The sequence below is a fragment of the Mixophyes fleayi genome, chromosome 3 (assembly GCF_038048845.1).
Source record: "Mixophyes fleayi isolate aMixFle1 chromosome 3, aMixFle1.hap1, whole genome shotgun sequence".
Lineage (NCBI taxonomy): Eukaryota > Metazoa > Chordata > Amphibia > Anura > Limnodynastidae > Mixophyes > Mixophyes fleayi.
In genome coordinates this window covers 342,301,559-342,314,155 of record NC_134404.1, presented here as the reverse complement: position 1 = coordinate 342,314,155, position 12,597 = coordinate 342,301,559, and the positions used below count along the sequence as shown (strand labels likewise).

The window sequence follows — 12,597 nt, the reverse complement described above, 5'->3', positions numbered from 1 at the left end:
CTTTGTGTTTGTAAGTCCTTCAGTGTTTTGTGTTTTTCTGTCTTCTGGGTAAAAATGTCCAGAGATAGGAGGGGAGAACAGGCTGAGGAGAGGGAGATGGAGGTTGAGGGGTCAGAGGAGGGAGAGGGAGAGGTTGAGGAGACAGGACAGGGCAGGAAGACCAAGACAGGGAGGAATGTGCGCTTCTCACATGATGAGAATTGTGTGTTGGTGCACAATATCGTTCCCTGTTTTGAGGTCATCCTAGGCAACCTGGCAGCCCGGACTCCTCTAAGGCAGCGTCACCAATTGTGGGGGCGTGTCTGTGATGCCGTGAACGCAGTGGGCCCACTAAAGAGGACAGTGGCGCACTGCCGCAAGCGGTTTTCGGATATAAAAAGGAGGCTGAAAGAGAAGATGGCCCAGGAAAAGAGGGCAACCAGGCGCACGGGTGGTGGCCCCCCTCTTCGTATTGAGTACACAACGTACGAGGAGGAGCTGCGACAGATAATGCCGGCAGAGATTGTCGAGGGGATAAACGTCCAAGACACGGATTCGCCCTCTTTTGGACAAGTAGTTGGTGAGTTATTTGCATATTTTACTCTAACAGTATTTATATATTTTTTCTCTTTTTAAAACTGCTTTTCTCTTTTTAAAACTGCTTTTCTCTTTGCAAACGTTTTTTCTTAATTTTGTGTCTTTGTTTTTGTTTTTCAAAGTGTATTTTTGCCTCTAATAGTTTGTAAAGGTTTTTTTTTCTCATAGAAAAAAAAAAAAAAAAATTGCAAACACATTTGTGCAATAAACAGTATATTTGGAAATTGTTTTTTTCTGGAAATACATTGTATGCTTTTTCTAATACATCCAGAATCGCCAGGACCGCAGTTCAGTCCCAGTGCCAGACCTACACCTCCACCTTCAGCGAGAGATTCGGGCACAGACGAGCAAGCAGGTGCGTGATTTCTGTTTAGGAGAGAAATAATGGAGTTACTTGATTTTCTGTGCAAATGTTGTGGTCAATGTTGTTTTTTTTTCCCTTTTTATTGTTTGCAATGAGAAGTTAGGGCTACATTTTACTAAACTGATATGTTGCCTATAGAAACCCATCAGAATATACCTTTACTTTATTTATTGCATTCAACAAAATGACAGCTAAAATCTGATTGGTTGCTATAGGCAACATCTCCACTTTTTATAGCATGCAGTTTAGTCAAAATAACCCAGCATGTACTACACAGTCCAAATGATAATGGGTATTAAAAGGATAATAAGTGCATCCGTAAGCAGGTAGCATAGGACTAGAAATCAGGAATGCAAACATTGTGAAAGAATCTGTAGTTGCTAAAGAATATTCTTTCCTAACCAGTGTTCAGAATGCAATATACAAACATATTATATACTATATACTTACCGTCATTTTTCATACACAGGGCCCTCTTCATACCAGCCACCTCAGGCGGAGTCCCTGGAAATGTCCCCTGAGCCAGAGGATCTAACGACCATCACCCTGGTAACAGTGGATGCCCCTGTGTCTGGCCTCCAGGAAGTTTCACCTGGCCCTGCTGAACCATCACACCACCAACCTGCACCTGAAACTATGGACCCAGCCAGAGAAATGGCGCTGTCTATTGGCGCATTCCAGCAGCAACAGACATTGTTCATGGACAGGCAAACTGGCCACATGGCACAAATTGCGGCCCAGTTGAGGCGAATACACCGCTCCACTAGCCAAATCCCTGCTGCAATAAACCGGCTGGCAAGCGCTTTGGAGCAGACGAATGTGCAGCTGGCCCAAATGTCTGGGTCTGTGGACGCCATGCATTCCTCCGTTCGTGAGGGGAATGCCAATGTTATCCGGCTGGCAGGCCAACTCCAGCAGGAACTGATTGCCCGCTTGCCGGCCCCTTTTTCATCGGCCTCCACCAGTACTGCTAGTACGCCGAGCAGATCCACACATAGCACTCCTCCAAGGAGAGGTGCTCGCACCAGGGGTGGGCGAGGGAGGGTAGAGAGTGGGGCTAAGCACAGTGATATGCCAGCGAAAAGACGGCGCTAGGGCAAAAAATGTATTCTTGAGGAATGTGTTGTGTAAGCGTTATACTTTTTCTTTTATTATGTTGTAATGCAATAAATGCTGTTATATTTCATTCATATCATTCTTTCTTTTCTTCCCATTAAACAAGAGTATACTGTTTTCTTTAAAACGATGCACTAATTTCACGTACACATTGACCTCTAACTGTCACTTTACAGGGATTTTAACAATTACAACATTCACAGTACACACTATCCTCTGTTTAAAGGGTCCAATTTTATTAAAATATTCCATTAATAAAACCATTGCACTGACATAAAATCAAAAACCAATATATGTTTTTTATTGTATGCACTTACATTTAAAGTAGTTTGTAATGAGACGGTCTCAAATCTGCCTCCCCCTGTGTGCTCTGCACATCACCAAATGGGACACGGGCCCCTACTTGTTCACTGTGTACTGCAATAATCGGTGGGGTAAGTTGATGTAAAGCTAGATTATGTATCAGACAGCAAGCCAGGATAATATCAGACACCTTAACAGGTGCATACATAAGCACCCCACCAAATATATCTAGGAACCTGGTTTACATGAGTACAAACATTGGTACTACATCCACATCAGGCAAATATTCCAGATTTATACGCACTTTAAATGCATGTGGAGTGGCCGGTAAACCTTTACATCAGTAAATAGGATTCAATAATACAGGATGGGAAAAAAAAACAAAAAACCTCAAAGTACATGCCAGTTTGCCCATTTCCCATATACAATCCTAAAGGAGGAAACTTTGCACAAAATGGCTCTTTCTCTTATGTTAGAAATGGCTAAATAGTTCAAACAGCACACTGTTTGAACAATCTCGCTGCTCACAAGCAGCGCTTATCATTTTGGTCTATTGAATGGCGGTTTTCCGGCGGCTTTATAAACCCCTTAATAGTAAATCCGGCTGTTTGTATGTAGAACATTGTTGAAACCGTCATGGCGCTTTATACAGAGGCGGGTTTGGAAACATCATTTTTGGCCGTTTGGACGGCGGGTTTAGCCTTAGTAAATCCGGCGATGGCTAAACCGCCGCCAAACCCGCCAAAAGTCGGCGGGTTTACAAACACGCCTGATAGTAAATCTAGCCCTAAGTGGCAGTTTCCCAGGGCAACTGTAGAACCAATGTACTGAGAGTAAGGAACAGCAGGCGAGTATGTACTGGAGATTGGTAGCGATGATCTGCTGGAGACTCAGAGAACAGGTAGCAATAATCTGCAGATCGTTACCACAGGTCAGTGGAGTAGACAACAAGGCTATGATGATCTGCGGATAGATGTGCTGGAGACTCAGAAAACAGGTGCAATAATCTGCAGAGTGTTGGCACAGGTTAGTGAAGTAGACACAGAGGTTGTGATGATCTGCAGATAGACATGCTGGAGACTCAGAGAACAGGCAGCAAACAGGAGCCAGGGAACAGGACCCATGAACAGGAGAGTAGACCTGAAGATCTGGCCACTTGGTAGAGAAGCAGGTGCTTTAAATAGACCTAGCTGACAGGCAATAAGCCAATCAAGAGGATGCAGGAAGTATTGAGCAGACCAGGTGTGTGCATGCTCAGTTCAGACCAGCAAGCCAATGCAGGAAGAGGGAAACAGGTGAGAACAGTGACCATAATGCAGGTTTTGCTGGTGTAATGTGTGACACACGAGAGTCTTACGGAGCTACTGTTTATCAGAGCCAGCAAGTCTACAAGTCCCAAGAAAGTTTGTATTCCAGTAATTACGATACTCCCAGGCATAATCCTTAGCACACTGACAGCAGCCAAGACTCCCACATCAGTGACTTTCAGAAGCCGAATGACTGACACCCAGAAGCCTCTCCTACAGGCCTTTATAAAGGGCCAACATTTCCCACTCTGGGAATCCCTTCCTGCCGGTTTAGCCACAGGTCTTAGGAAAAAGGTCTCTGCTTGGTAGAGTTCAGTGAGGGGCTGTACAGGAGTGTGGTCATGTCTCAGGGCCAAATGAGTTGCCCTTTTGCTGTTTTCATGCCACATTTGTCCCTTGGTGATGGTGGGTGATCGCGAGATTCCCTGTTTTAACCCCTTTTTGTCATTTTTGATGTCAGGGGGGCTCCAGCTGCTCCCAGCTTCCTGTCCTTAGTGTCTTTATAGGAAATGATTGGCCCAGAATGAATCATCACACCTGGCCCTGTTTAAGAGCAATAGCTGATCGCTCAATCCTATACTTCAGGCTGACTCCTGGGAAATAACAAGCCTGGTCATGTCCATGCAGTTACAGATGGAACATAGGGTTAATAGAACCTTATGAACTTGTTATTGATGACAGCATTGCATATTGTGTAGTAAAGCTTATTACTGCATACAAAAATTAGGAGAGAGGGGGTAAGGACCATGAAAACAACTACAAGAATATACAATTAATTCTGTGCCTTTACCATTCCTAGACATGAGCGACATTGGGGACAATCTCATTGACCTGAGATATTGAACAATGAGGGTAAAACAAGAACCTCAACCTCACAGCAACAGGTGCAAACGGGTCTTATCATATAAAATGCAAAACATTAAATCATATTAACCATCATACTTATCAAAGATTTAATGTTTCATGTGAATGTCCAGTGATGCTGATGCAGTTAGAGAGATGTTGTCATGAGAGCTTAACGTCTTTGGTTAGGTCAATGTTAAGTGCTCCTTTCACACCTTCAAAATAGGTAGGCACTCTTCTGGCGAGAATATTATGTGTGGATAAGCAATATTCCTGAAAAACCTTATTATTTCATAGTGTATCAGTAGCTCGATGGCACTAACTCCTCCTGGCAATTGTTGTATCCACGAAACCAGCAACTCCAGAATACAAGTCAGTTGAAGCTGGATAGGAGTTTGGGAGACTATGAGTGTGATCCAACATCAGATCAGTTATACTGAGAAGGAGTAGACAGTTGTGTTTTATGAGACTTTGAACATATTCCTGGAGATCATCACTTTTAAAACTTTCACAAATGCCACTTAATCACACGTTTTTATGGCAAGGTCTATCTTCAAAGCTTTGCGACTTTATTGTTTAGGTGCAAACCTTTCTCTAGTAATAAACTCTCATTTAACAAGCCATCACAGATCTATATCTTTGCCTATCAGTTCTTGCAGCTTTTCTCTAAATTCTCACAGAAAATTCCCCCACTGCTATAGCCAGTAAAGGACCAGCCATTTCTACTGTAGATAAAAATGCAAAAGTCTTAGTTGCACACATTTGCAAATGTATGCTAAAGCCACCCGCCACTCCACGGCGCTTTTGCTAATAGGGTGGTACTAACTCTAAACAGTGAGAGTCCCATATATTTGGGCCATACATATGTGTTTTTAAATTGAGATCTATCTTTCCAAAGAGGTACCCCAGAAGCCTCCAAACAGCAATTCAGCGCCAGTACTCCCCCCTCAGCTACTGACACCAACATGCCTCTCAGACAAATACAGAAGTGGAAGATGCTCAATCAATTTATAGGCTCATAGCAGGTGCTTGAAAGGGGGTGGGGTTATCCTGAAAGGAACAAACACACATAAAGATCCCCCAGCACACTGCTCTAGCCAGCAAAAGACCTGTCATTTCTTACCATGTATACAGGGTTAGAAGATTTTGTGCATTGTTCTTTAATAAATTATCAAAGATTAATGATGACTTATTAAAGGAAATAATATAAGATGTACAAATCTCCCACTGATCAGTTAGTAGAATTAGTCATTTTCTGTGAATTGCTTCACAAAACTTTCTTTTTTTAACTAATTCAAACAAATAAAACAATTTTAAAAGATATTTTTTAAAGTTATTTCTTCTCACGCATATTTTAGTCTTCATTTTTTACTTTGTTGCTGAAAAGGATCTTGTTAAACAGTTTTATTGAAGAATAATGAGTCTTTTCACACATGCGTAAACACATGTAAAAGATAGTCATTAATTATAATGAGTAAATATTTGCATGTTATAACTTAGGCACGTCTGACATCCTGTAAAAGTTGCATTTCAGCACTTTCCATTCCGGAATACAAAAAAACTTCATATATAATTTTAAATCTTCACATTAATCCATTCACCACTTCTCCCTGTGTATCTATAAACTTTCTTGCTAAATGCTCTATTTCCCCTGGAATTTTGGAGAAACTGAGGATTTACGGGACTATTTGCTCATCCACAGTTCGACATATAAAATGCCCCAGTGAAATAAAGCTATTATTTTTTCTTATGGTATATTTAGAAGACACTCGTTCTATGTGAATTTCTTTCTACATAAAATAAGAATACGCTCATGTTTAAGAGATGCTTTATATAATAGCTACAGGTCGGTAAAGCCAAACAAATCATCCTTGATAAAATTGCTGAATTGTACTATTCTCCCAAGAGTCATGACAATAAATTGTCATCTCGCATTAGGAAAAACAACATGAAGCATACTGTCTATATGTATATGAAGGGGAATTTGATGGTGTTTCTTTTGAATAGAAAGTGACAAGCAGAGAGTTGTGGGATTTGAGTTAAAATGAAGTGGCATATTTAATTATTAATTTATCGTGTGATTTTTGTAAACCGGAATGATTTAATGTGTCCATTTCGCAGTTATGTTAAACAATTTATGTTAAACAGAGTTGCTAATATTGCAGGAACTCCGGTCCTGCTGTGAGACATATTGTATTGTCACTTCACATTTACAGTGTAAGCTTTTATAGTATGGAGAATGTACATAGAGAGCAAATAGACGGCGCTACAAAACATCTAGAAGGTTAGTTCATCATTTTTGATCCATTTTTTGTGGACAAAATTTTATGGGAATATTAAAAATTGAATGGTTCAAATTTTAAAATGATAATTTGCTGTGCAAACATAAACATGGCTGTAGGTGAAGGGTTAACAACCAGAGATGAGCGGGTCGGATTATGTGAAATCTGACAACATCCAACGTTGGGAATCCAAGTGAAACCGAGTCCCTCCAATCTCGGATCTCAAAACGAGGCAGAATCTGGATTTTTGTTTTTGTAAAACTCTTACTAGTTTTGGATCGCCATCTTTTGTATATATAGTCCCCCTCGTTCTCTCAAGTGCCATTTTAGAACAGACAGCGGGTAGGGAGGAGGTTAGCTGTGGTGCTCTGCTCAGAAAATAGCGTTAAGGGTGAACCAGGGACATAGATAATCAATAGAATCCCAATAGACTCCTGTCATTATTGTAAAGTAGTTCTGTAGAGCATAGTCAGCTTCAATAGTTTGCTGATCAATTGCTTTTAATTTCAATTCAATCTTAAATAGACTTTACACGGACTAGTGGCTACTGGTTGTTGCAAAAGCATTGCATTGTATATATATATATATATATATATATATATATATATATATAATAATACTAGCCAGTATATATAGACTGAGTTATATAAATATCATTCGGAACTAAGTATATTTTTTATTTCTTGGAGAAAAACAGTGTGCTGTTACTGTCTGACTATAAGCATCAGAATCCAAAAAACAAATAGATTTTTTTTTTTAAATTGAAAGTTTTTCTAATGAAAGTAATCTTCTGTGGGGCAGGGACAGCTGAAATAATTTAAAAAAAACTGTGTGTTTGCGTGTGAGATACAGCAGCAGTTGTACACCCCATTAACAGTCTATATATTATTATATTCTAATCTTTTCTATGTTTCACACTTGTCAGTTTTGAAAGACTCATTCAGTGATCCATAGTAAAAGAAAAGGGTGTTTGTATGTGAAGGTCAGCACACAGCTGCACACCCCAAAAAAGTGCTATATATTATTATATTATAATCTTTTCTTTTTTTCAATACTTGCCCATTTTGAAATGGTCAATCAGAGAAATCTATATTTAAAAAAGGGTGTTTGTGTGTGAGTCACACCCCAAGAAAAAGTTATATATTCTAAATAGAGATGTTCACTGACCCCCATGTTTTGGTTTAGGTTTTGGATCTGGATTAACTTCGTATTTTGGTTTTGGTTTTGGCAAATCCACCCTCGAGTGTTTTTGTTTTGCTTTTGGATCCCTATTTTTTTTTTCTAAAATCCCTATTTTTTGCTAAAATCACATAATTTGCCTCTTTTTTTGTTGATACATTATTATTTACCCCAATAACATTAATTTCCAGTAATTTTCAGTAAATTTTTGTCAAGTGACAAGAACACTGTTACCCCTCTTGTTTCTGTGTGAGCAATGGCACTGAGCAATGTCACTGGAGACTGGAGAGTGACAAGAACACTGCTACCCCTCCTGTTTCTGTGTGAGCAATGGCACTGAGCAATGTCACTGGAGACTGGAGAGTGGCAAGAACACTGCTACCCCTCCTGTTTCTGTGTGAGCAATGGCACTGAGCAATGTCACTGGAGACTGGAGAGTGACAAGAACACTGCTACCCCTGTTTCTGTGTGAGCAATGACACTGAGCAATGTCACTGGAGACTGGAGAGTGATAAAAACTCTTCTACCCCTGTTTCTGTGTGAAAATGACGCTGGATCTCCTGGGAAGGGAGGTATTTATGGAATCCAAAAACCCACGAGTTCAGACAGCGCAGCGATAATGTTTTGCCTCGATTCAGATATGAAGAGGTGCAAAAGCACCGAGCCGGCTCGCGAGCCTACTCGGATCCCCTAAATTCAGGTGGGTTTGGTTTTCAGAAAACCGAGCCAGAACATCTCTAATTGTAAACTTTTCTATTTTTCAATACTTGTCAATTTTAAAATGGTAAGTCAGTGACATCCATATTAAAAAAGTTGAAAAAGGGTGTTTGCGTGTGAAGGCTTCTTTTGGGGGGCATTTTCATCATTCAGCGACTACAGGTAGAACATTGCAGCCGCTGCAATAAAATGCCATCTGCAATGTCACCAGCTGAAGCAGGAACATTAGATAATGTAAATAAAAGACAAAATAGTGTAAATCTCTCAGTAAGACAGCTCGCTGCAGACTTTGTGAAGGGATCATTAGAAAATAGACTGGTAATGACTGGAAATTAATGCTGATGCTAAAAATAGTAATGTTTAAGCAGAAAAGCTCAAAATGACATTATTTTACCTATTTTTCATAATTTTAAATTAAATCAAGATCCAAAGCCAAAACCTTTCGCATTTTTTTGGCCAACATCGGTAGCAAAGCCGGAACACGAATGCAGTTTAGAATAGACACCGGTTCCAAAACCGAAACACAAGAGTCAGCGCGCATCTCTATAAATCACAGACATTACAGACACAGTTAAAGTTATTATAATGGACTAATTTTAACATTGTTTTGGAATATTTATAAGTGCAATGAAATCACACTTTGTAAAAATAAAAACATGTTATAGCTGCAAATCAAATAAAGTATCTTTTCCAGTTATTGTATTGTGATTCTAATGTATTTCACCGTGAGACATAATTCCAGTGTACAGTGTACAGTATATCAGACATGTTGTTGGAGCCTGGTTCTTGAGTACTTGGATAAGGTAAACATAGTCTGTGCCTATTGCCTTTTACAAATGATATATTGCACGTCTTCAACAATGTCTGCAGACATAGAAAGGAAGCCGTGTGCAAAACTGTTTGTTAAGCAATTAAATTGTAAAACGATATCTTGCATAAAGTAGCAGAATTCTCCCTAGCCCTCTGAGTGGCTGTTTACAGCGGCTGTTCAGCACAAGCACCTGCGCAACAATACAACAAGTATTATAAATTACCTGCAGGAAGTTCCAGCTGTAAACAGCTACAGCGTGCATAGAGAGCTGAGCTTCTGCAGTGGAAACCGTTAAAACAGTAAAAGTCTTTTACAAAGCTGGACAAAAATGCATGTCCGCAATACAAATGTCGCTGGTTAGGCCATGTACATTTCGTTTAAATGTGTGAATTTATATAAACATTATGGGCCTGAATCATTGTTCGGAGATAACCTGCACTCAACTTGCATATAAAAACCAAGCACGGAAGTCGTAGTCCAAGTGGGTCTCAAGATACGTTTCAGTTTGAAACTTGGTGTAAGTACGCTCTGCGTAAACGTTACCCTATGTAGACACAGTGCAGGATACACACATGCATATGTACAATATAAAGTCTAATTAGAACACATGCAAAAAAATCAAAACAACTCATAATACTATATTTATTGCTAAAAATATGTGTTTTAAAAAACTATAAACTTTTTTCCGCTTACATTAAATACATAAACTAATATGTTCTTAATGTGTCGTGTACATACAATGCATTTTTACATTCTCTTACATGCATACACATGTTCTATGCTATCTAGTGGCACAGAGACGTGCAATTTTAATACAAAGACTATGCTGTGACAGTCCTGACTATAAGTCGGTACTGACACCTGCCCTGTAGCTGATGTACATGATACAGCTAAAAAAATGTATTTTACTGAAACTCAGAGTTTAAGTCGGCCACACCTGTGCCGGAACACCCTCGGCCCACCCCTACTGTACATTACTTACGTTCGTCCCACCCTTCCCATACCTTTTCCGCCAACCAAGATGTAGTCACTTGTGTCATTGGCGTTCAGACATAAATTGCATACAATTGCGTTCATTGGCGTAAGGTCATTTTCTGAACATGCCCAGAACTAATTCTGCACGCAAAGTACTTTATGTCTGAACAATGAACAGGCCCATTATATAGTATATATCTGCCAGCTCAGATGACTGTGACCCCCGACAAAAGAGAAACACTTTGCAACCTCTGATTAGAGGCGATAGAAGGTTCTATTGTTTCCACGTACTAAAACAAGATTTGGATTTGTGGCACAAGATACTTAACTGCGTTTTCAAGGGGTGGAGAAAGCAAATTTTTTCGGGGATGTTCCATTAGTTATTTATTATCAGTAATTTATATAGCGCTTACATAGTACTCAGCGCTCTACAGAGAATATTTAACCATTGACATCAGTTCCTGACCCAACGGAGCTGACATCAAAATGTCATTTGAGTCAACTAACCCACCAGTATGTCTTTTGGAGCGTGGGAGGAAACCTACACAAACACGGGGAACAGAACATACAAACTCCACACAGACAGGGTCCTGGTCAGAATCAAACCCACAACTCCAGCACTATTAGACAGCAATGCTAAGCACTGTGCCACCGTGTTCTACAATTAATGTGAAACTGCAAAGACTTTCTCTCACACCTTCAATGTGATGCCATTTCCATTACCCAGGTGGGCTTTAAACAAAGAGAAAAATTATAGGTGCAATTATCTATGTAATAAAAACATTCAATTGACAATAGTGACTGCTGATATATTTGAGTTATAAATGCGGCTTGTGCGTTACCTTCGATCTTCGAATCTTCCAAAAGTAGATGCCAAATGTGTGTGTGCGGGGGGGTAGGGGAGCATCCATGTAGGAGTTAGATGAAGAAATTATATCATTTGAACGCAAAAAAGCACATTTTGGGGTGCATGTGTTCCAGTTTGTAAATGATCCCCAGCAATTGGAGCCAGGGTGTGAACGATACATAGTTCCAACCTTGTAGATGTTGTAGATCAGGACAGTTGGGCGTTATGATGATAGCACAAAGAGTGGAACAAAGGGAGGCTGCTCTAAAGACACATCCCTAGTGTCTTATACCCACCAGAATTTTTTCAATGGGCAGCACTGTGGTTCAGTGGTTAGCACCTCTGCCTCACAGCACTGGGGTCATGAGTTAAATTCACAACCATGGCCTTATCTGTGTGGAGTTTGTATGTTCTCCCTGTGTTTGTGTGGGTTTCCTCCGGGTGCTTTGGTTTCCTCCCACACTCCAAAAACATACTGGTAGGTTAATTAGCTGCTATCAAATTGACCCTAGTCTGTGTCTGTCTGTCGGTATATTAGGGAATTGAGACTGTAAGCCCCAATGGGGCAGGGACTGATGTGAATGAGTTCTCTGTACAGTGCTGCGGAATTAGTGTCTCTATATAAATAAATGGTGATAATGATGAAATGCTTTTTAAATGCATTTTTAACATTTGTAAAACACATATAAATTTGTCTGACATTAAAAGCCGTTATTCCCAGTGTTGCTAGACCCATTCGTGTTTTTTATTGTGATGGGCTCCATTGCATTTTTCGGGCTCTACTTGTTCCAGTTTTGGGGTTTTTACAAGCTTCAGTGACGTTTGAAATGTTATTAATAGGAATATCAAACAAGTTTGGATCAGATATTTGTTTTTTACCAGCATAAAAAACACAAGTAAAGTATCAGTAGGTAAATATAAAACATGCAAAAACTAACTTAAATACTCTGCAAGTCATTAGAATTATTTTACTATTTAAAGAAACGAAGGACAAACACCCGAGAGGAATATATTGTTGTCTCTTATTCAGTCAATGTTCTTACACAATCCACAGCTCAGAACCTTCTCGTCTATGTCCTTGGTAGGCCCAACGCAAATAGTACTATGGAGAATTCGTGCCTGTGCATTGCAGTCTCACAGCATTTTAATTTGCATAACATATTGTTATGTTTTAATGTTTTGAAGAAATTGTTAGGAACTGATTTACAGCAGCAAATTACATGCTAGCAGTAAGCTGGATAGAAATGAGATGACTTGTCTCAAGTAGAAATGAGGAA

General features: G+C 39.8%; 1 protein-coding gene across 1 annotated transcript; it reads left to right on the top strand.

Moving 5' to 3' along the window:
• Window positions 1-288: 288 nt before the first annotated feature.
• LOC142143059 (uncharacterized) lies at window positions 289-2,048 on the top strand. Its single transcript, XM_075200776.1, has 3 exons — window positions 289-559; window positions 848-931; window positions 1,410-2,048. Exons 1-3 carry the CDS (start codon window positions 397-399, stop codon window positions 2,033-2,035), a joined length of 873 nt encoding a protein of 290 aa, XP_075056877.1. The 5' UTR covers window positions 289-396; the 3' UTR covers window positions 2,036-2,048.
• The last annotated feature ends 10,549 nt before the right edge of the window (window positions 2,049-12,597 follow it).

Bases quoted from the DNA above. Each gene is read 5' to 3' on its own strand.
- LOC142143059 (XM_075200776.1), top strand. From the start codon at position 397: ATGGCCCAGGAAAAGAGGGCAACCAGGCGCACGGGTGGTGGCCCCCCT. The intron at 560-847 runs GTGAGTTATTTG...TAATACATCCAG, and splicing joins CTCTTTTGGACAAGTAGTTG to AATCGCCAGGACCGCAGTTC. The intron at 932-1,409 runs GTGCGTGATTTC...TTTCATACACAG, and splicing joins GGGCACAGACGAGCAAGCAG to GGCCCTCTTCATACCAGCCA.